This window comes from Hypomesus nipponensis, chromosome 19, assembly GCF_054491055.1.
Source record: "Hypomesus nipponensis isolate SF chromosome 19, ASM5449105v1, whole genome shotgun sequence".
Lineage (NCBI taxonomy): Eukaryota > Metazoa > Chordata > Actinopteri > Osmeriformes > Osmeridae > Hypomesus > Hypomesus nipponensis.
The window spans coordinates 7666732-7690498 of NC_140379.1; the positions used below are offsets into that span (position 1 = coordinate 7666732).

Sequence of the window (23767 nt, forward strand, 5' to 3'; positions counted from 1 at the left end):
AAATATTCGTGCCGTCAGCAGCACTGCAAAGCTATTTAGGTCTCCATCTGTGAGGTGATAGACCCAAGATTGAGTGTAGAAAACTCGACGTGTATATAAGCTAACTGGTTCAGAGGTCAGTGTGAGAGCTCTGTTGTTGTAAACATGCCTCTAATGCGCATGCACTCGTGAACACACACTAATCCAGGCATTTTGAGGGAGACCCCGTCCTATCCTGGTGATGTCACAAAGCGCCTGTTTTTTTCAGATGGAATGATTTATTTGTAATCATGGTAGCATTATAATAAAACAATGAACATTGAAAGCACTGACAGTTTAAACCAAGGCCTCTCACATGGCATGCACAACCCTGCAGTCACAGCAAGACGGAACATTCTACATCGCATCAACACACTCCGTTTTCTCTTTCCCTCTTCTTGGCTTCTAAAAGTCCCCCCTTCCTCTTTCCAATAGACTACCTCCCCCCCACAAGTCTTTTTTTTATTTCATTATATGAATTTGTTGTTCTTTTCTTTTTTTTTTTGTTCCTTTAAATATATTTCATATAAAACAAGCCAACAGATGATGAATTTACCATGTTGTGACCAACACCTCCCCACACACAATCCTCTGCTCCTGTGTTCTGTTGGTTTGCTTGGAGAGAGGAGAGAGAGCAGCTGGAGAGATGAGCACGTTTACTGGGATTGCTTCCCCTCTCTCTCTTTCTCAGTTTCTCTTGTAGGGAATGCAGAGAGGGACGAAAAATAACTCGTTCCAAAGGATGACGGCACATCATATCCCCATTCTTGCCCTCCTAACCAGAAATACAACAACAATAATAATAAAAAAAGAATGATTTTTTTTTCTCTCTTAAAAAAAGTAATACAAAAAATTAAAGGAACACAAAGTGAGGAGTCCCGAGTTGGAGGAGGAGTGTGCTGGAGGGTGAGTCAGGAGCCTGGTCTACTGGAGGCACTTTGGCACAGAGCAACGGCCCCACACACACCAGAGGACAGGCGGAGAGATGGAGGGGATGAAAGCATGCAGAAGTGATGCGGGGAGAAAGAGAGTATGAGATAGGTAGGAGAGAGAGAGAGAGAGAGAGGGACATTTGACAAACGTGGAGGAAAAGACCAGCCTTCACTCCTTTATTGTCCCGTTTTTTGGGGGAGAGGAAGAAAAAAAAAAAAAAGCGAGGGATCTTCGGAGGAGAGGACGATCGAGCCACTGAAGAAATGGTGGGATGAACAATGAGACGTGGGGGGGGAGAGAGAGGGGGTGGGGGTGGGGAACGAGAGATGAGACGAGGAAGCGGGGGAGAAGCAGCTCTGCAACACGTCCAGTTAAAGGTCTCTTCATCTCGGTGGAGGAGGGAGAGAGGGGGGGGGGGGAATTTGAGTCAGGAAGAGGGGGGGGGGCTCAGCACAGGGCCCTTAGACTCAGGTGTGGGGGTGGAAGGAGTGGTGGGGTTGTGGTCCAGAAGTAAGCGAGCCAGTTAGGCAGTCAGTCTGACACAGGCGTGGCCAGCTCCAGTTGACCCCCCCCCCCCCCTTCCTCCCTGCCCCTCCCCTCTCCCTCCAGGCAGGGCTGTGATAGGCTGCGTGTCCTGTCCGTCAGGCTCACAGGTAGAGCTCCTTGGATCTGATATGATGCAGCTTCTCCCGCAGCATGCGGAAGGAGGGTCGCACAGCGGCGTCCAGGGTCCAGCACTGCTTCATCAGGTCATACACCACGGGGGGGCAGCCGTCTGGGGCGTCCATCTTGTAGCCCTTCTCCACACGAGGGACCACCTCCTTCAGGGGCTGGATGTGTGTGTGTGCGCGCGCGTGTGGATGTTTGTGTATTTTGGTGTGTATGGGAGGGGGGGAGGGCAGAGACATGGTTAGAATCCCAGTTTAGAGATCACAAATACAGTCAATACTGCCCTCTGCTTGTTACAGGCGGAATGGGCAACAGATGAGTCAAGCAGCAACTGTGATTTACTTACAATTCGGGGGTAAGGCACACGGCCAAAGGAGTAGATCTCCCATAGCAGGATACCATAGCTCCACACGTCTGACTTGGTGGAAAACCTCTGGAAAAAAGGAAAGCTCTGGTCAAAACCCACATGCAGACACATCTTGGCGATTGCTAAGATTCATGAAGATGCTTCCTTTTCTTTCATGAATCCCCCTCTCCCTCCGTCTATCCGTTCTTCCATCCGTCCGTTCCTGCCCCCCTCACCTTCTCTCTCAGGGCCTCTGGGGAGGTCCACTTGACGGGCAGCTTGGCCGTGTCCTGCGTGGACGACGCCTCTTTGGTCAGGCCAAAGTCGCTGACCTTGGCGATGTTGTCGTCGGAAACCAGCACGTTGCGCGCTGCCAGGTCTCGGTGGACAAAGTTGGCGGCCTCCAGGTAGTCCATGGCTTCACACACATCACTGGGAGGAGGAGGAGGAGGAAGAGGGGAGGAGGAGAGGAGGAGAAGGAGGAGGAGGAGGGGAGTCACAGAGAGAGAGGGGAAACACATTCACACAGTGAACAATATTTTGGATATTTAACAAATGTCTAAAATGACTACGTTGAAAAATGCAGTAACTATTGACGGCATCAACAAACAATGTCTTACAGGGAGAATTTCAGTAAGCAGTCCCCATCCAGCACAGTTCGGCCTCGAGACCGCAAGTAGTCCACTAGACTGCCCTGTAGAGGAGGGAGAAAGCGAGGGAAAATGGGCGAGGGAGGGAGGGAAAGAAGAGAGGGAAAGGGAGAGCGAGAAAGAGAGAGAGCTGTCTGTCAGTTTCCACAATGGCCACAGGCTCCATCCCTCCATACTGGGCTGTGGGCTGTGCAGTGGGTCTGACCTTGGCCATGTACTCAGTGACGATGTACAGGCTGCCCCTCTCCTCCAGAATCACCCCCAGCAGCTGGACCAGGTTGTTGTGTCTCAGCTGCCTGCAGGACAATGGCACACACAGGGTTCAGGGGGAAACGCATGCATGCTCGCGCACACGCACACACACACACCCACACACAGACAAACACACACACACAGATACACACACTCAGTGGCGGACACACAGACACACCCACACACAGACAAACACACACACACACACAGATACACACACTCAGTGGCGGACACACACACGCACAGACACACACACACACAGACACAGTAAGGAGTGTGGCGTGGAGCCTTACGTCATGACAGAGGCCTCTGCGATGAAGGCCTGCGCTGTGGCGTCGTGTTTGATGCACTTCACCGCTACCTTGGTACCCCTGTAGTCCCCGACCATCACATCTGGAACACACACATACACACTGTCGAATCACTTCTGCACTGAAAATGGCAGTAAAGTCAAGTCAATATGCAGTTTGAAACACGCGTGTGGCCACTCATTCAAATAATGAGATATGAAGAAGCATGACCCCAGCACTGGTCAGCAGGCATCCTCACCTCCAAACTCCCCTTTACCAATGGTCTGCAGAAGCTTGAGCTCCTTCCTGTTCAGGGCCCAGCCACCTGGGAGAACACATGGAGGGACGGGGGAGGGAGAGAGAGAGAGAGGGGGGGAGAGAGAGACAGAGAGAGAGAGACAGAGAGAGAGAGTTTAGTAGTTTCACCAGGCCCACCTTCCTCTCCCCAGACAGACCAGCACATTTGCCCTTAGCCAAAGTAACTGATAAGTATTTAAGTAAATTAATTCCCGATTAAAGTCATTAGTGTCAGGTTTACTCAGAAGTTTGGACTGTGTGTGTGTGTGTGTGAGAGAGAGAGAGAGAGAGAGAGAGAGAGAGAGAGAGAGAGAGAGAGAGAGAGAGAGAGAGAGAGAGAGAGAGAGAGAGAGAGAGAGAGAGAGAGAGAGAGAGAGAGAGAGAGAGAGAGAGAGAGAGAGAGAGAGAGAGAGAGAGAGAGAGAGAGAGAGAGAGAGAGAGAGAGAGAGAGAGAGAGAGAGAGAGAGAGAGAGAGAGAGAGAGAGAGAGAGAGAGAGAGAGAGAGAGAGAGAGAGAGAGAGAGAGAGAGAGAGAGAGAGAGAGAGAGAGAGAGAGAGAGAGAGAGAGAGAGAGAGAGAGAGAGAGAGAGAGAGAGAGAGAGAGAGAGAGAGAGAGAGAGAGAGAGAGAGAGAGAGAGAGAGAGAGAGAGAGAGAGAGAGAGAGAGAGAGAGAGAGAGAGAGAGAGAGAGAGAGAGTGTGTGTGTGTCCTTACTCCTGGAGAACTCATCCTGGGCCGCCACTGTCCCCTCCATCACTTTGGGCTTGATGAGTCTCGTACAGAGTCCATCTGCGTCTTTGGTGTAATGCTGCAACCAGGAACAGGGGGACCAAACACAGAGAGAGAGACACAGAGAGACACAGAGAGAGAGAGAGACACAGAGAGAGAGAGAGACAGAGAGAGAGACACAGAGAGAGAGAGACACAGAGAGAGAGAGACACAGAGAGAGAGACACAGAGAGAGAGAGACACACAGAGAGAGAGAGAGACACAGAGCGAGAGAAACAGAGAGACACAGAGAGAGAGAGAGATCCAGGTGAGCCGATGTGTCAGCCCTGCCACTCAGCAGCAGAGCAGGAGGAGAGCGCCCGTGAGCCCTGGGAGGTCTTGGAGAGGGCTTTGGGAGAACACACGGCAGGGCGAGCGTGCCAGTTGGACAGTGGGAGTGGTTAACACAGCTTCCACCTGAAGGAGCACGGGCGCCAACTTGTCTCCCTGGCAATCGTACGACGCGAGTAACGTTTCCTTCCACCAGGGGGCAGCATGGTGCAGGAAGCGCCACCTCAGTGCCTGTATGAGGCGTCAGTGTGCTGGGTGCTCGAGCTAGGGGATGTTGGACATGTGAACACATGTCCCACTTCCAGGACAGGCACAACAATGGTCCAGCTAACACAGCTCAGGGGCCTTCAGTCAACCTAGCTTTGTTGATCTGGCATTTCAGCATCGAGAAAATCATTAGAACTGAGGCATGTATGAGTCAAAGGAGGGCTTTCCTTGGGCATGCTGAGGAAGCAAACTTCCATATGGTTGTGAAGCTGCAAGAACAGTGACGTGTGTGTGTGTGTGTGTGTGTACACGCGACATAATCCCTCAAAAGGCTTCAGAAGCTGTTTGATTGTCATTGTGTGGTTAATACCGCAAATCCCACTGGCTGTGGGTGTATTGATTCTAGAGTAGTACCTGTGTGTGTTGTGTGATTTGGTCATTTCCACAGCAATAACGAGCCATGGTTCTGTGGTGACTGTTTCCACCAAACTGTTCAGTATATGTGTGTGTGGATCTAAATGTGTAGGCTGCAGTGACAGGCCATTTAGAAGCTCGGGGTGGAAAGAGAACAGACAAGAAAAATACACAAGAATTTAAGGAATTCAGTCACAGGCGCTATTATCGAGAGAGGGAGGGGAGGAGGGAGAGAGAGTGAGGGAGCGAGGGAGGGAGGGAGGAAGAGGGCGAGCCAAGCCGAACACTCAAGGGAACATCACCAGAGAGAGAACATGAAAGATAGAAAGAAAGAAGGAGGGAGAGAACGGAAGGTGGGGTGAGCTGAGCCAAGACCAGGAGTGTGAACAAGAGAGGGTGGAGGGGAGAGAGGGTGGAGGGGAGAGAGGTTAGAGGGGAGAGGAGAGGAGAGAGAGGAGAGGGGAGAGAGTAGAGGAAAGGAGGAGAAGGCAGGAGACTGGAGAGACAAATGTGGCTGATAATGTGACGTTATAATAAGAGGCTATTCAGTTCCACCCTGCTCCTGGGCCAGCTATCCAGTCCACAGTAATGAGAGAGATAAAGAGAGATGAAGAGAGAGAAGCCTAGTTGAGTTGTGGTGGCCAACTATCTTGCGAATCACTCCTCTCTGATCTGTCTTCAGCATAAAGTACCTCTCCAGTCGCCAACACGCGCTCTCCCCTGTGTGTATGTGAGGAAGTTGGGCTTTCAAGGGAGCTAGACAGAGCCTTGTGTGTGTGCTGGTGTCCCCCTCCCCCTCCCCCTCCCCTCCCCTCCCTGTGTGAGTAAATGACATCCTGGAGCAGACCTCCTCACCTCCACTAACTGCATGAGGTTCTCAAAGTACTCCTCCTCGTCGATGGTGAGCTTGCCGTTGTGGTAGATGATGCGGTAGTGCTCCACCTTGCCGTCGCAGCTCACACACAGGGTGTAGTCCCCGGGGTAGTTGGTGCTCTCCCTCACCAGGAACAGCCCCGTCTCCGGGGGGTACAGGAGACGCTCCGCCTGCTCCCGCGGGATCTTCCCATGGAACCATCTGGAGGGAGGGAGAGAGACAAAGAGGAAGAGAGACAAAGAGGGAGAGTCAGGGCCTCAGCGAGTACCTAGCCAAAGCTAAGGTCGGCCCCTTAGTGATGAATCCAGATGTGCCTCAGCACAGCCCAGCAAGCTGGCGCTCACAGGCCTGCGTGGAAAGCAGAAGTAGGGCCGGGTGTCTCCACACAGAGGCAGTTTCAGAGGGCAGGGGAACACCAGAGTGTTTCCAGTCGGTTCCACTTGAGGTGTGTGTGTGTGTGTGTGTGTGTGTGTGTGTGTGTGTGTGTGTGTGTGGGGGGGGGGTATCTGAAACAGCCATTTAGAAGCACCTTGGACCCTAACAACAGGAAACAATGTGCACGCACATAAACCCTGACATGACACACACACACACACACACACAAAGTGGGGGCTGAGTCGGAAGCGAACACAGGCAGCAGCAATAACAGGAACATGGTCTGAGGCGAGGCGAGGCGCTGGGCCCGGCAGACCCCTGACAGGAGAGTGAGAGCTACCACAGCTGACCCCTTCAGACAGTTAACACACTCCCACACTGCTAAACACACACTCACCTCCAAGTACAGCCTATAAACCCCGGCCTTGGCAGACGGCCAGACAAGCTGCAGGTCACAGCAGGACTTTACCGAACTCACCAGCTCTCTCGGGAGGCTGTCCAGCTGTGGCTCACTGTTCAACATCTCACCTGCCTCAGTCCCGTCTTTGCTCCATACACTTCTACTGCGGTTGACCCTCGGTGCACTAGGACACAGCGGGCCGGCCGCAGGAGGAGGGCATCCAGACCTACAGGCCCTTTGTGCCCTGGTGACTACTGGGTCATCAAGGTGCTCTAACTGATGAAGCCTCATTTCCCCTCCCCCTCCCTCTCCCCTCCACCCTCTCTCCTCTCCTCTCCCCTCTAACCTCTCTCCCCTCCACCCTCTCTCCCCTCCACCCTCTCTCCTCTCACTCCCTCTCTTGTTCACACTCCTGGTCTTGGCTCAGCTCACCCCACCTTCCGTTCTCTCCCTCCTTCTTTCTTTCTTTCTTTCTTTCTTTCTTTCTTTCTTTCTTTCTTTCTTTCTATCTTTCATGTTCTCTCTCTGGTGATGTTCCCTTGAGTGTACGGCTTGGCCCTCCCCTCCCCTCCATTGCACAGACAGAGTAGGCAGGCAGACAAGGAGGAAAACAGGAGGCAGGCAAGCAGAAAGACAGACAGACAGACAGACAGACACACACAGAGACACAGAACAGGCTCCAGTGCAAAGCAGCTTAATGCAGCTGGAGGTGATTAGATCAGCGAGAGAGAGCAGCTTCTCCATGGACGGCAGGATCCTTAACTCCCATTAATCTGTGTGTGTCAGATCCAAGATAACACACACACACACACACACACAAACTCTCTCTGTTCGAGAGGGCAAGATGGTTGGTAAACAATCCATTGGACTGTTGACAGCAGGGCTTATGTCGCCTAGTGTGTAGCCTAGTGTGTAACATCAGGTGTAGTTTTGTGTCTGTACTCCTAATCCAATAAGATGACTGGAATGGAGAGGGAAACACAGCTTATTGACAGTGCTGAGGAAAACACATTTGAGGACACCACTGTAGGGACAGAGCATGGCAATGTTTTCCCCTCCACTGTCTCTCCCGCCTTTCTTTCCTCTTTCAGTGTCTTCCTTTCTCCCTTTCTAGTATTCCGGCAGGAGCAGGATTGTATCGTTGTACCGTTTACCAGCAGGGGGCAGTGGAGAGTGGTCAGCATGGAGCATCTATCCATCTAGAGCCTTGAGAGGGTCTGGGGAGCTGGGCAGAGCCAGAGAGCACCTCCAAGTACGACATCTGCAACTCAGCCACGAGGAGAAACCCCCTGGCCAACCAGGCCATCATGGATATATGGAGGTGAGTGAGAGAAAGAGAGAGACAGCCTCTAAGTCCGGCCTTTGTCAGCCGCTCAGTGTAATGGCGGCTGTTAGCTCCGCATCACCTGTGGCGGGACGTTTGCATAAGTCCCTCATTTGACTTTCCTCTTTTGAAATAGCATCATCAGAGAGGCCGATTCAAATCAGACCTAAGCTTAGACACTCAGAGAGTGGGAGAGAGAAAGAGAGAGAGAGAGAGAGAGAGAGACAGAGATAGCCAGAGAGAGCCAGAGAGAGCCAGATAGAAAGAGAGAGAGAGAGACAGACAGAGAGATCTAGGGAGAGATAAGAAGGCAAACGAGACACAAGAGAGGGAGAGCGAGAGACATGGAGAGAGAGTTATCGTTTGTCCCCAGTGCTGAAGCAGCAGAGCTGGTGTACTCACGGCATGAGGCTCAGCTTCCCTCCAGACTTGACCCCTTCCCTCTTCTGGACGTAGTTGGCAGGGATGGTGCCCACTCGGCCCACTGTGTTTTTAGCTTTGTACCAGTTTGGATCCTGGAACGGTCGCAGAAAAAAAACCGAAATGGTTTTAGTACTGTCGTTTGGAATTACAAGAAATAATACATTTGTGTGAATGGTTTGTGTGTTGACTGGTGATAATTATTACATTTATTTATTAAAATGTATAGGTATTACTATTCACTGCTGGTTGTGCAACAAATTCCCCCTTTGGAATAGTAACGATTACCTTGACATTGACTTACAAGTAAAAGAAACACAGAAACATTTATTTTATGTTGCTAATCAGTATGAAATGACAACATGACAAATAGAAACACAGGAAAAAAAAAAAAAAAACATGAATGCGTTCCTATGGTAACGGTGACAGCAGAATGCTCGACTTACCCTAGTGACTGCTATGATAGTGAGCACATCTCCTTTGCAGAAAGGCAGGTCCTCTTCATTGGTGGACTGGAAGTTGTACTTTGCTACACACTCTGTGCCTGGCGACCAGGCAGCCTAGGGGGGGGGGGGATTGATGTCACAAACCCATTCCTAGCGCAAGTACTCAATTACAGGTTCAGAGTTTACACTATAGGAGCGTGAGTGACGCATGAATTAGTGTAGCATCTTTGATTCCTTTCCGTTCTTTCTGTATAGGATTCAAGCCATACATTTATCCTGGCCTAGCATGCAGTGTTGTGTCTCTGGTGGTAATATATTAGCTCCTAACAGTTTGGTGTCTCTGGTGATAGTATAGTAGCTCCTAACAGTAGCAGTGTGGTGTCTGGTGATAGTATAGTAGCTCCTAACAGTAGCAGTGTGGTGTCTGGTGATAGTATAGTAGCTCCTAACAGTAGCAGTGTGGTGTCTGGTGATAGTATAGTAGCTCCTAACAGTAGCAGTGTGGTGTCTGGTGATAGTATAGTAGCTCCTAACAGTAGCAGTGTGGTGTCTGGTGATAGTATAGTAGCTCCTAACAGTAGCAGTGTGGTGTCTGGTGATAGTATAGTAGCTCCTAACAGTAGCAGTGTGGTGTCTGGTGATAGTATAGTAGCTCCTAACAGTAGCAGTGTGGTGTCTGGTGATAGTATAGTAGCTCCTAACAGTAGCAGTGCGGTGTCTCTGGTGATAGTATAGTAGCTCCTAACAGTAGCAGTGTGGTGTCTGGTGATAGTATAGTAGCTCCTAACAGTAGCAGTGTGGTGTCTGGTGATAGTATAGTAGCTCCTAACAGTAGCAGTGTGGTGTCTGGTGATAGTATAGTAGCTCCTAACAGTAGCAGTGTGGTGTCTGGTGATAGTATAGTAGCTCCTAACAGTAGCAGTGTGGTGTCTGGTGATTGTATAGTAGCTCCTACGTGACAGCAGCTGCTGTGGCAGCAGAGATGAAAGGACAGGGAGAGTGCAGAGCAGCAGGTAGCTGTGTGGGAGCTGCCTTCCCATCACATCAGCGCTCTGTTCCTGAAGCACTGCAGTGTGTGTGTGTGTGTTAACACACGTGGCGTGTGTGTATGGGAGAGTGAAAGGTGTGAGAGAGGACGGTGTGTGAGAGCTCCTTTTACCTGGATCCCAGACATGGTGAAGAGGGGGGGGAGGGGGGCAAATGTCCTTGGGCAGGTGTCACTGGTTAGCTGGTACCATGAGAGCTGAGGAAGGAGACAGGAAGAGGAATCAGTGACTCAGAATCAGGTCATCCGAGTCATCCAAGTTACAGGCGGAGGAAGCCAGGCCCCACAATGAGCTCTTCAAGTAGGCATGGCCCCACTCTGTCCAGCTGGGTTCAGCTGACCACGTGGTCAACAGTAACACAGCCCAACATGAAACCCTGCTAAGACAGGAGATCAGGAATGGGCCGGTGTGTGGGATGCCGGCTCAGTCACAGTGAATCCTCTACTACACATTCCCATCCCCGGTACAGCACAACCCAGCAGGAGAGAAAGGCAGAACGACACTGAAGGCAAGTCTCTCTGCAGCTGGGCGGGGGGGCGTTTCTCTGAGAAGCGGGTCTCTCCCTGTGTCAGGGTGACCTTCACAGGCAGAGGCAGGCCAGCAGGGGAGATGACCCCCCCCTGGAGAACAGAGAGAAAAATCCCTTTGTAGTCTGAGATACTGCTTCACACACACACACACACACACACACACACACACACACACACACACACACACACACACACACACACACACACACACACACACACACACACACACACACACACACACACGGGGGGGGGGCAATGATCCGATATGTGTTTGTAAGAATCAGACTACACTGCAGCCCATGCATGCAGGATAAGACATCAGATGCCTAGGCTTCAGGCGTGTGTGTGTGTGAGAGAGTATGTGTAACCTGGAAATGTCTGAAGACATTTGGCTGATGCGGTACCCCACATATGGAAAGACCTCCTCTCAAAGGAGCAGGAGTGAGTTAACAGAATGATTCGTAACATGGAAATTCAAAGAATCTCTGACACTCCAAAGTTTCAACTGACAGATTTACAGAGGATCATCAAATCCGGTTTTTGATCGTATTTTGGATGTGGCCTTAACTCAAACCGGCACTTGACGTCACAACTCCCATGGTTATGAAGTCAAAAGAAGCTTGAAGCGCCGAACAGCCTGCCGCGTGCCCCCTCCCATTGGCCCCAGAACAGGAAGTGTCCGTCGGGAAGGGGGGGACAAACAAAAAAGAAATACTGAGAAGGAGGAAGTGGCTGACAGATATTTTCCGATGACCTTATCACAAGGGAGGGGGGGCACTATTTGTAGGCTCACTTCCTGCTCCCGCTCCCTCCTCCTCACTCACCCAGTCGGATGACCAATAGGAAGCCGGGATTTGCACATATTACGACATCACTCTGTGCTTGGCTGAATTGGGCCACTGTTGTGGTCAACTGTCCACGTCACAAACGATATGATTGATCGCAACCAGGAAAAACAGCAGAGCTCCTCCGAACATCAAACAGGTAGTTACCCAATACCCTAACATCTCTCCATGAAGACCAGACTGGAGAACTTCAGCCCTGTTCAATGATGCATACAGACAGGGAGGTCTGCGTTCCCCTGTCTCCTCTGGGGCCCTCAGCCTATCGTTGGCCTGGAAGCGCAGCTCCACCTCATCCTGTGCAGCAACAGGAAGCTGGCTAATTGCAGACGGCTGCAGATCAGTTCACTGACGGGGCCCAAACACAAATTCAAGAGGTCGGAGATCGAATTGAACTACCCTGCGTTTGAATGAACAAAGCGAAAACAGAAGACCTCCTTCCTGGGGGAGTCTTAACCGTGGGCCTGGCTCCACCCGGGTGGGCTGCCCAGGCCTCAACAGGAAGCACAAAAGCAACACCTCAAGTTTTCAGCCAGAAGTCTTCATGCCAGAGGCTGGTTGTAACTCTCCCTCCCTCCACCTCGAGGCTCTCTCCCCTCAGCCCTGTTGGTCCTCTTTGGCGGAGCAGGGTTCTGGGCAGCAGAGGAGTCTCAGCCATGCGGCCGAGTTTGGGAGCGGGAAACAGTTGAAAGTGGCCGCCCTGCCATGACCTGGCCGTGAGGAGGCTTGGGCCGCTGTTCCTGGTGTCGGGAGGGCCGGGGGGGCTCTGACCTTCTGGGGATGTCACCATTTTGGTATGATGGCTGTGCCGGTGTGTCTGTTTCTATGATAAAAGGCTAGTGTGTTGCTAAACGGAGTCACGTGACAGAGACACACAAGCTAAGCATTGTTCAAGGTCGGGGACAGTTTTTATGTCTGACACACAAAAAAAGAAAAGGGCACTACTACACCCCCCCCCCCCCCACACACACACACACACACACACACGCACACACACAGCTGCTCCAAGGCTAGGCCTAAGCATCTGGTCAACTCACAAGAGAAACTGCACGCACACACACACACATCTTCATTTCCACTGATGCCCAATCCCCACCTCCAACTTTCTTCACAAAAACCCTGCTGTCTAGCAGACACTGCCATGGCAACCTGCTGGCTCATGTAACACAGGGCAGTGCAGTCCTGCCTCACGGAACACAATTCCTCTTCCTCCTCCTCTAAATGACTGTCATTAGTAACACCATTTAGGTTACAGCCTCACAGCATCCACACACACAGAGGACTCCCTACACACCAAAAAAACATACTCCTCTAAAAACACAATTCTCTGCACTGAGCCATCTAGTTGTCTAGCCGAGCCACACCTTTTCTAGAGTGCGAGCGGCTAACAAATCCCACCCCAAACCTGCATTATGATTTAACACGTACTGTCTCTTGTCTTGTCTGATGTACTACTAAGCTAGCTTGGGCCCCTGTGCTGAACAAGGGGCTCAGATGGGCACAATCGCTGCTCCAGGACTTGAATGTGAAGCTCAGCTCAAAGTGCACTTGTATACAAGGCTCCCTCTCCTTCTCATTGTTGTGATGTGAGGTCTCCATGGCTACGGCAGGACACAGGGAGACTGCCAGCCGGTCGCACTTCCCTTCACAAACAAGCCCTTCCTGCCTCCATTCCACTACGGCTAAACAGAGAGGGGCACAGTCTGGGACTGGGTGGTGTTGGTGTGTGTGTGTGTGTGTGTGTGGGGGCAGGTTACATAAAACACACCCCTTTTCTGAGGAAGAAAAGTCCCCGTTAAGGTAATCTGACGGCCTAGGGTTATGGTCGAAGGGTGTGTTTTTGTGTTCTCCAACAGCGTCGTCAGTGTGCTGCACAAGCACAAGTGTGTGACCACGAGGACCAGCCGAAGGAGCAGGTGTGACGCCTCCTGCAGCACGCGTCGACAGTCTGACAGAATGAACACAGAATGAAGGTCGCCATGTGGAGGGACTTTCACAGCATTTGGCAACAGAGGCGCGCGCGTGTGTCTATAGGTGTGTGTTTGTGCATCAGTACGTCAGGTTGATGGCCATGGTGTCACGGGCTCAGCACAAGGTTGGTACTGTTCATGGGAGTGGGGCAAAGAAACGGACAGAAACATGTCAATGTGCCCCACACTCGCTAGGCTATTTCTCAGCTGCAGCCATGTGCCCCACTCGCTAGGCTATTTCCCAGCTGCAGCCATGTGCCCCACTCGCTAGGCTATTTCCCAGCTGCAGCTTCACACGGTTCACACTGGCTGGCTGGCTGGAGCACTGAGCCCTGTTGGAGCTGGTGGGATGACTCGAACATCCCTGTCCACGACCAGCACAGACCACACGCCAAAGGGTTCTTTCCTGCAAAAGATATCGGCTGCAGGGTCCAATATCGACCCAAAAACCACGGCTTTGAGGGCATGCTTCAGTTTAGGATGAGCCAGGTGAAATGAGGCATAACAAACCCAATGATGACCTCATGCGACCACGCACATCCCCAAGTGTGCTTGCGGGGGGCATGTCCCTGGCCAGGCATGAGGTGGGCCCCCGGGGGTCATGTGTGTGTGAGTGAGTGAGTGAGTGAGAGAGAGAGAAGGGGGCAGGGTCAGAGTAGACGACAGAGAGCTGGAGGTCTCTCCTCCAGCTCATTAGACAGAGTGCATGGCGCTGCCATCTGGTGCACGCCACGTCCTCTCCAGCCCTCACTTCTCTTCGTTTTCAGGCATGATGGTCCCCATTTCACAGTCCCTCTGAAATGGCTGGACCATCTGCCGTTTTCAACCAGCTTTCCTCCTCCTCCTCACCCCCCCTTCCCCCCGGTTTCCTTGTCTCGAAAGGGGTGGGGAAGATGAACAGAGAAAGGATTTACAAGTTGACGGTCAGAAGAGAGGAGAGACAATCTGGAGGAGAAGTGCCTCTTCCCTGACTGGCCCTGCTAGTGGAACGGCCATGCCCCGGGCCCCTGCCCTCGGCCCTCAAAGACTGGGCACCTTTGGGGCAAGCCCAGCCTCTGCCATGACCCCCTGCCCACTCCACTCCAGGAGGAATGAGCGGAGCGTGCCATGTTCTGCATCTGACTGCAGTGGAGCCAGAAGGCTGGAGTAGTGGATATAGCATTCCCCTGATAACCGGGGGGAAGACTTTGAGATGTGTCAGGATGCAGTGAGGGGGGCAGCCAAGGGCACACGCTACGGCTCCATGCACAGACTGGACGTCGAGGAAGTGGCCTGAGGGAATGTACTGGGGGGTGGCAACACATGTGGAAGACTGCAGCAGGAGAATGTCCTCAGATTTTCTGTAGTGGCAGAGAAAGACAGAGAGAGAGAATATGAGAGCGTGCAGGGCAGAAGCAAGCTGGGAGAGAGCAGGAGACAGAAAGAAAAAGGTGTGTGAGAGAAAAAGGGAATGGGAGAGAAGGAGAAAGAAAAGAAGGGACGACGCCAGCAGGAGTCCTTCTATCGCGTTAGCAGCAAAGCCCTCTGAGCTGTTGAGTGCTGTGGCCACAACCTCAGCGCACACCGAGGCAATTTGCTCATCACTGCTATTTATAACCCCTCTCAATCCAGGCATGGGAGACGGGCTTCATTTTCCTGATTGCATACATTAAAGTAGCTGTGCATGGGAGTGTGTATATTGTATTATGCTAGTGTGTGTGTGTGTGTTTATAACGGGGGGATTGTCTTTGCCTTGAGGCTGTCAAGAGAGATGCTACAGGGAGGAAATTGTTGTGGGGAAGGTGGGAGGACAGCTGGAGAGAGTAAGCCCCAAGAGGAGAGCAGGAGAATGGTAGAGCAGGGGAGAGGGGAATGGTAGAGGACAATGGTAGAGCAGGGGAGAGGGGAATGGTAGAGCAGGGGAGAGGGGAGGGGAATGGTAGAGCAGGGGAGAGGGGAATGGTAGAACAGGGGAGAGGGGAATGGTAGAGCAGGGGAAAGGGGGGGGAATGGTAGAGCAGGGGAGAGGGGAGGGGAATGGTAGAGCAGGGGAGAGGGGAGGAGAGGATGCTGAACAGACAGAAGTGTGAGAGGAGTTCCCTGAAAGTGACAGACAGGGTGCCCGAGATCCAAAATGAGCTGCAGCCATAAAAAAGGGATTTTGGGGGGGGAAGTCAGTGGTAGAAAAGAGAGGAGTGTGTATGTGTGTCATAGCAATGCTTTGTTCTGACAGGCTTGTATAGTGTCAGGCGGAAAACCACTGCTGTCTGAGACACCCAGTGAGGCGAGCCATGCCTTCCTGTTTGCTTGCCTGTCTTTCTCCCTCCCTCCCTGCCTCCCTCCCTGCCTCCCTCCCTGCCTCCCTCCCTGCCTCCCTCCCTGCCTCCCTCCCTGCCTCCCTCCCTGCCTGCCTGCCTCCCTCCCTGCCTCCCTCCCTCCCCTGTTCCTCAGCACACGTTGACAGCCTCCTGTTCACACCGAAACACAGGCGAGAGGAGAGGAACAGCACAGTAGCTTCGGTGGCATCGGCTCGATTAAGCACAGTGGAGCAGGAGAAGGTTAGCCATGCCAAACACGACCACTTGTCACCTGCATTCAGCCAAGGTGAGCCATGATGAGGAGAGAGAGGGTGGAGGGTAGGGAGAGGGAAGAGCAGAAGGGCAAAAGGGAGGACAGCAAACGATAGAGAGCGATAGATCGATATAGAAGAACGGAGAGAGGTGATGATAGTAAGACAGAGCGAAAGAGAGAGAGAGAGGTGACGATAAGAGAGACAAAGGGAAGAGAGCGAGATAGGCGGGAGAAAGAATGCAGGAGAGACAGAGAGAGACAAAAAAAGACAAAGAGTGAGGATGATGGTGAGAGACAGAGAGAGAGAGGTTCAAATGTGTGAGCCGACTGCAGTAGAGCCGGCCATGAATAATAGAGGCTCCGCCCCCGCGGCCATCACACCCCTACATCCTCTCCGGCTCTTCATTATTCATCGTCACATTTCCGCACACGCAAACACGCATGGGCACACGCACGTCCCATACACGTACACGGTAATGATATCACTACAAGACACCTGAACAAGAGTTGGGTAGACTTCTCACACCTCCGAGCTTGCATGGAGGCGTCTGCCACATGGACTGTGTAGAGGACGTCTCGGAATGGAGGTTAGACTTTCATATGAAGGAGTGTGACACACGACTCCTAGAATTCGATCGACACACAATAGACACGATACGTTAAGGACTGAATACAAAGTGCGTGTTTTTTGGTGCGTGTGCTAATTGGTCGAGTGCTCTGTAAATCTAGGACACATAGCCTAGACGGAAACTTAAAATCGGATTCCAGGCATAAGCTACTTCAAAAAAACAGTTCAGTACCTCAGTTGTGATTTATTATAGGCTAGAGTTTGTAACTTATTATCTCTTAAAAGGTTTCTGGAACTTCTGGAAGTAGTTCGATTAAATTATTTATTTACACTGTTGTAAGTTAGACGAGTATCCTATTTAAGATAAATACAATTGACTCCAGTCCCTATGTTTAAGGAAATGGCTCGATTATTAACATATGTTCATTTGGGGGGGCACAAATGATGTGAGGTGCACATTTGTCTGACCTGGAAAAAAAAGGAGGGCATTAAAGATAAGCGTGCATTTCAGAGGGAAACTGAGATAGCTCAGACAGCACTTCTGCCAACATTTGCCAAGGCAGCATTTGTGGCTCCAAGGATGATGAGAACAGTGAATGAGGGCTCTGAAGCAACAGCGAAACTGTGTCTGAAGATGACCCTTCGACACACAGGCCGGCCACAGGGATGATGTGCGTGTTTGTGAGCGCGTGTGTGGGGCCCAGGTCAAACACACACAGCCTCAGTAGGCTGGCATATGAAAATGTTTTGAGCTCAGCGTGAGTTTCACAACAGCCTACAAGATTAGCTCTGCGTTGTGGTTAGATAGACAGATAGCTACCACCTACGTCTATGGTCATATTTGTATATTTATTTCAGATGCATACAGCACAGAGCACTTTGAAAGAACCCATGCATCTCAACACCTATCATCCAACTGAAGCCTTCAGAAAAGATCAGATCAACAGGCTGGAAGAACCCTTGAAAAGAGCTTAATCCACAAAGGATTTACTGCTCCAAAGAGGTTGTCCAAGTCATCAAATCACATCCCAGTGAAACTCACTGAGAAGAAACTGAAGAAAACTAGGATGAAAATAGAAGCCAGTGAGATTCTGGTCTGGATCCAGCCAGCAGGACGAGAGAGGGAGAGAGCCAACCAGCATCCAGCCAGGTCACCATCCAGTCACAGCACAGCCTGAATGGAGGCTGGGGACCCAAAGAGAGAGATGAACAGTGAGAGAGCGTGTAGAGAGAGACAGTGTGTAGCGTACAGTTAGTGGCTGGGTGTGGCAGACAGGCAGGCAGCTGGATCCCACCCAAAACTGTGGTGTCCGTTCCCACAGTCACAGAGAGACACACACACACACACAGAAAGAGATGGGGTTAAGTCTATCCTCTAACCACCCGTCCTCGTCCACACCCCCCCACACCTCATAAACAGTCCCTTCTGCTGAAGGGGGACGTGGTCTTCTCTCTCCCCTGCATTGACTCAATCAAAAGCTGGAAGAAAGAAAAAGAATGAATAAATAAGAATCTATGTATATCTTGTTTCCAGGGGGCGGGCGGGCTGGTTACATTCCTCCACTCCCCAAGAGAGGGGACAGCGTGGTGTTGAGGAGCTGGAGACGGCAGGGCTTTATTTTGTGGCGCAGCTGACCTTTCACCCCTAGGCCTGATGGGTGCACAAAGAGAGAGTGTGTGTGTGTGTGTGTGTGTGTGTGTGTGTGTGTGTGTGTGTGTGAGGGAGAGCATTTGAATATGTTTTACTGAGTGAGTTAGGGAATGGCTGACTGGTGGTCACTGGTCACTGACTGAATGACTACAGCAGTAGATTATATCCGTCACACACTAGTCCAGTCAGAGAGACACTACCAATGCTTCAGTCCCACGGTTTGCTCAATCTGTCTACCATAATTACACACAGGAAGGTGAAGTTGCCAAACTCTAGAAGCTGATTGTACACACACACCACACTTAGTAGTAGTAATAGTACAGCTCTATTCATTTCCCTCTTTAGGTGAGTGACAGATCATTAAGCAGCCTTACACAGAGACCGTTGGTGTGAGAAGCTAGGAGGGAAAATGACTACTGAATCATGCTGTAATTCAACAATTGATGACGGAGGCAATTCTGATGCAACTGTTGTATCTGTCGTCTGATCTGTCCCAAGGCTCATCATGACTCTTCCTGATTGGCTTGCAGAACCCTGGCTTGACTGGACATCTGTTGTAGAGTCAACTACCCAGGGTTCAGAGGGGACTTGTAAGCTGTGCAAATCTCTCTCTTTAAATCACAGCTTTGAGATGAGGAGTAGGCCACACCCTTTCACTATCAATCGCATTGGGATCAAAGGCAGTTTTGCGAGACATCAAAACATGTAGAGCGAAATGCATAAAATCTCACTTTGGTGTCTGCTTTCCTGTGGACTCATCTCATCTTTGATGTCGGCTGTTATCTAATGACTAAATAGTACAAGCCGTCCTAAATTCAGTAGATCTCTACACAGACAATAGGCATCGAGGATGACTCATCCACTGCTCTGCTACAGCATGATGTAGACAAGGGGTCAACAACAACAGCCTAGGTACGGCCCGTATCTCTGACTTTCCATCCCCTCAGGCACAGCGTTTCAAGCGTAAAGGTTAGCAGGCAAAACCAGGTCCAAAGGACAGGCTTGTGTGTTCCCCTAAACTTCTTCCACTTCCTCCACACATGATTGGCATATGGCCAACCCTGGTGAGGGTGTGTAGCTGAGCAGGTGTGCGTGGGTGGCTGTGTGGGAGTGTGTACTGTGGTGTCTATTCTGGTTAATCATCTACAACGGTTCCTGGAAAGAACTAAATGAAATGTTATGGATGGCCAGGTCAAAGACAGGGTCAGTCCTAAGGCAGGCAGGCGGTCAGACCTCCTAGCACGGTGGAGTGCACTGGTCTTAACCTCAGCTCCTCTTCAGGGCTCAGACTGAAGGAGGAAGTGACCTTCTGGTCCCAACGGATGAAATCTATCTGCTGCTCATTCATTCAAATCAGCTCCCACAAAACACAAAAGCTCTCGTCTGATGCTGCCCATTTACATTTAAATAATTAACAGCCACCTGAAGCCTCACACCAGGCAGGGCTTTAATGAGATCTAAAGCACGACTTCTGTCATTACTTAAACATGAGTAAAGGTGCCGGCGTCAGGCACAGGCGTCAGGCACAGGCGTCAGGCACAGGCGTCAGGCACAGGCGTCAGGCACAGGCGTCAGGCACAGGCGTCAGGCACAGGCGTCAGGCACAGGCGTCAGGCACAGGCGTCAGACACAGGCGTCAGGCACAGGCGTCAGGCACAGGCGTCAGACACAGGCGTCAGACACAGGCGTCAGACTGCTCGCATCAGGTCTGTGTACTAGTAGTGGTCTGCTTCAGAAACGCTCGGTTTTCAGCTGTTTCCCTGCGCTAGTTTCACCCCTTCGGGGTGGAAATGATAACAGGGTTTGTAAAATACCTGTTTCCGTTGCAGGACACACACACACACTCTAACACTCCCCAGAGGATGACCTGCAGGGGCCTCTGGCCTCCATATAACTGTCAGCGGTGTCGTTCGGAGGCACCTGGCTGGGACTGTTTGTAGAAACACACGTCCTCAAGCACCACCGGGTTGCAAACATGAAAGCGTGGCATGAAAGAGTGAGAGGATGTGCTTCCACATCCCCCCCCCCCCACGCACACGCACACACACACACACACACACACACTCAGATCCGACACGCTTATTGGATTTTGAGCATTGCACACACATTTAGAATGACAACAAGAACAGGATAACAATCATTAGGGTCTGATTGCTGTGAAGCGGCTCCCGGCGAGGAGTCTTACGGCTCAGTGCGGAGTGGCGGCGAGGCGTGTGGAGTGGCGGTGGAGGCGTGCTGCGTCTCTTTGAGGACGCCCAGCAGGCAAGGAGGCAGGCCGCTCCATGACCCACTCGACGAGCAGGCTGCCCGGCCATACGCTGGCCAGATGGAGCCTGCTTGCCCACTATCTCAGTCCCCTCGCCCGCGGCCACAATGGGGCCCATTCTGCTGAGCGGCAGCAGCTACGGCCAGGAAAGAGGGCAGGGAGAGGGGAGGGGGGAGGGGGTGAGCCTTAACACGGCACCACAGCTGCTCGGCAGAGAGGTGGACACGAGAGGGAAACGAAACAGGGCTGGAGTTTGGGCTGTGGCTGCCGGCCATCAGTTCTCCCCTCCGTACACAACTACAGATGTCTCTGAAAGCAGCATTGAAAAGTCGAACGTGATCTACAGGTTCAGCTGAATGACAAGGTCCTCGCCATCGCTGCCCTTCATCATAGAAACCCTAGGTATCAAGCATGACACGGAGCTTGTGTCCAAACAAAAGGTTGACCGTCTGCGTCTCTCATTCTTGTCCGTTGCACGCGCAGCGCATGCTGCTGCGCTGCCATGAAGCAACAACTTTGAATAACACAACTGAAATCTACGCAAGTCCACTAACATGACAGACATTACAACAGACTATTGTTTTTTCGTGGGCTATCAGCATACAAAAGGAAACAAAACAGGAACACAACACAGATTAGCTCACTGGCCACTATCGATTTTCCTCACTTCACAAAGCCGTAACCTACATAAGGAAGATAGAGATAATATCACGCATTTAAGTGGAAAAGAATGTATCAAGTAAAGGCCAGGGTGGGGTGGGTGGGCTTCAGCTAAGCCATCTGAAGACTGGCTGTATGAGAGGCAGTGTGTGGACAGTAAGCTGCTAGAAGGTTCCCTGCTGAGTGGCTAAACTGAATTCAGAGCCTGGGGTTAGCTAGCTAGCAATTTAAATTGTCCAGGCCCTCACTGATCTCCAGACTGTCAGTTAAGATGGGGGAGAGAATAAAACAACCTCTGTGTGACATGTCCACCACTCTTCAGACCTCCCAGTGGCTGGTCCAATCCACTCATCAATCAACCAATCAATGGCGTAGACACAAAACTATTGACTAGGGAGCCGACAAGCCTAGATTGAGAAAGGGTCTGCGGCTTGATGTGGTCAATGTTCTCATGTTTGGATTGGTCCTTATTAGATGAATGTGCCTTGCCTCAAGATTTCACAAATTGAGATGACACCATCCCTGTCTCTGCCAAGATTTGCCAGGTGGACTGAGACCCCGAGACAGAAACAGCAGGTTAGTCTGAACAGACCCAACGACATAAGGAGGGCTAACATGCTGCAATCTGGTGAAATTATTTCCTGAGGGCATTGTGAACCCCAGACCAAATTCCCCAAGCTCTGCTCCTCTCTAATGGAGGACCCCCGAGCCCTCGCGCAGTGTTCCAGTTCGCACATACCCAGATAGACCGCAACCCATTATAAGCAGTTTGATGCTGCCAGCACCCACCCCCTCAACATTTTGAACATGCATATAACACCATAAATGATTCAACCCTATAGATCATAGATCAAAATACGATCCTAGATTAATGAAAAAGGCTCACACTGTAACAGAACCGCACACTGTTAGATCACATCACATTACAGAAACTAAAAACTGACTAACAGGGCAAAACAATGCCAAGTGAAAATCTTGCTCAACATCAGATATCTGGCCAGGACTCACTAGCTATTGCATTGAATGCCACAGTATGCTTAAAACATGTGTGACTTAATCTTAGGGCAAGGCCATTCCATAACAAACCACTTGACATCAAGCGTCAAAACACATAAATGACCGTGTGGACAACAACATAAGTCTACCTACCAACAGACAAACAGAAATCAGGCAATGCGCGACGATGACAGACAATGCAAGTATACTATAGCTAACATTACATTATTAATTTCTATAGACGACCATAGCTACATCCACAATACTAAAAACGCACACAAAGATAACAATCAAGATAAAGCATGTTTACCAACATTGCACTCACTTCCTCCTCTTGGTTTAAAAATACAAATGTAATAAATTGTTATTGCACATGTCAGCAGCAATAACAGACACCTAGCTAGCTTAACGCTAGTATCTGCGCTGTTGTTCTCTCAATGGGCTATCCCTAGCCACACACCATGACTGTGTAGTGACTGATAGTGTGTGTGAGTGGATCGCAGTCAGAGGTGGCTGGCAGCCTGGCTACTAATACGCGCTAGCTAGCTAGCTAATTCATGATTACCTAATTAAAGCGCTTGGTTACAGTCGCTGCTTTAATTTACTAAACATTGCAGGTAATATATTTTTTTTTACATACAATAAAGCAATGCGTGAGGCAAAAGCGTTTTTTAAATAGAAGAAACAGAAAAGATGTGTCATTTGAAAGGTTTTCCTGTGTCAAGATGTTGCAGTGCACAGCGGGAGAAAAAACACTGCTTGATTTGAGAGTAGTCGGTGCAACTCACCGTAAGATATCACTTTAGGTTGACCAGATGTTCTCACAAATGAACGAAGCAGGCCATGAAAAGAAGTCCTTTATTGCGGGCATCAAATATGTCTACGGGAAAATAAGACAATCCCAACGTTCGGCTGTGTACTCTGCCGAGTTCGCACAGGCCTTGTAAAGGAAATGGTCTCCCCTCCGTCCAACCAGCAGTGATGCGCAGGCGCATTCCCGTTCCCGTCTAAAGGCACAAAAAAGGACACAAGTGAGCTCTGATCACAGCCGTGTGGTCAAACAAGCGAGGTGGAACTAGGCTGCTTGAACATGTCAATGTAGGTTATTTACCCATGTCTGGATATCTAACTTGCAGACAATCATGTCGATGGAGAATAATAATAAATGACTCGTTCTACAAAGAAAGCTCATTGATTCACGAAGACAGTCAGATTTGGAATTTGTGCCATGTGAGCACAGTAAAGATATATAGTTGAAATGGTTAGCATTAGGAATGAGGACAACGGCGATGATTATAATTTTCTTTTATTCAAACATGTGAGTGGCAACTGAAACATACGCAAATGACATTGTATCAACATTAATTGGCAGTCTGGGTACTTTTCGAAGCATATCTATCAAGACACTACATAATGAGCTGTAAACAACAGAGCTCAAGGCCCTAACTGAATACCAATCCCAACGACAAATCCTGGAGGCGCACGTGTGAAAAAATCCTGGAGGCGCACGTGTTAATTTGATAAATTGTCTGGTCTGTTTTGCACCCAAAAGCGGGTTAAATAAACCAAAGCAATGGAATTGTTTCCGTCTCTATTTTAAGTCCACTTATATCTCAAAATATACCCCCTGGGGGACAGACTTCGTAACTTGATCCATAAGAAACAAACTAAAAATCTATAGAAAACAAGTATTTGTGTTTTGGGTAACAAATCTCGA

The 23767-nt window shown here is 50.5% G+C and overlaps 1 protein-coding gene across 2 annotated transcripts; it reads right to left on the minus strand.

Moving 5' to 3' along the window:
- Positions 1 to 1412: 1412 nt before the first annotated feature.
- cskl (c-src tyrosine kinase-like) lies at positions 1413 to 22979 on the minus strand. 2 transcript variants are annotated; one of them, XM_084681923.1, is made up of 13 exons: positions 22839 to 22979; positions 10131 to 10214; positions 8972 to 9085; positions 8508 to 8620; positions 5988 to 6207; positions 4168 to 4261; positions 3418 to 3483; positions 3162 to 3261; positions 2822 to 2912; positions 2587 to 2660; positions 2203 to 2398; positions 1967 to 2053; positions 1413 to 1781 (listed from the first exon to the last, which is right to left on the minus strand). In XM_084681923.1, the coding sequence occupies exons 2-13, from the start codon at positions 10143 to 10145 to the stop codon at positions 1599 to 1601; spliced, it is 1353 nt and encodes a 450-aa protein (XP_084538049.1). In that variant the 5' UTR covers positions 10146 to 10214; positions 22839 to 22979; the 3' UTR covers positions 1413 to 1598. The 2 variants fall into 2 exon arrangements, with proteins under 2 accessions (XP_084538049.1, XP_084538050.1); XM_084681924.1 differs by lacking the exon at positions 22839 to 22979 and adding an exon at positions 22365 to 22383.
- Positions 22980 to 23767: the final 788 nt, after the last annotated feature.

Bases quoted from the DNA above. Each gene is read 5' to 3' on its own strand.
- cskl (XM_084681923.1), bottom strand. The intron at 3,484-4,167 runs GTAAGGACACAC...GTGTTCTCCCAG, and splicing joins CCAGGATGAGTTCTCCAGGA to GTGGCTGGGCCCTGAACAGG. The intron at 2,661-2,821 runs GTCAGACCCACT...CCTCCTCTACAG, and splicing joins TCACTGAGTACATGGCCAAG to GGCAGTCTAGTGGACTACTT.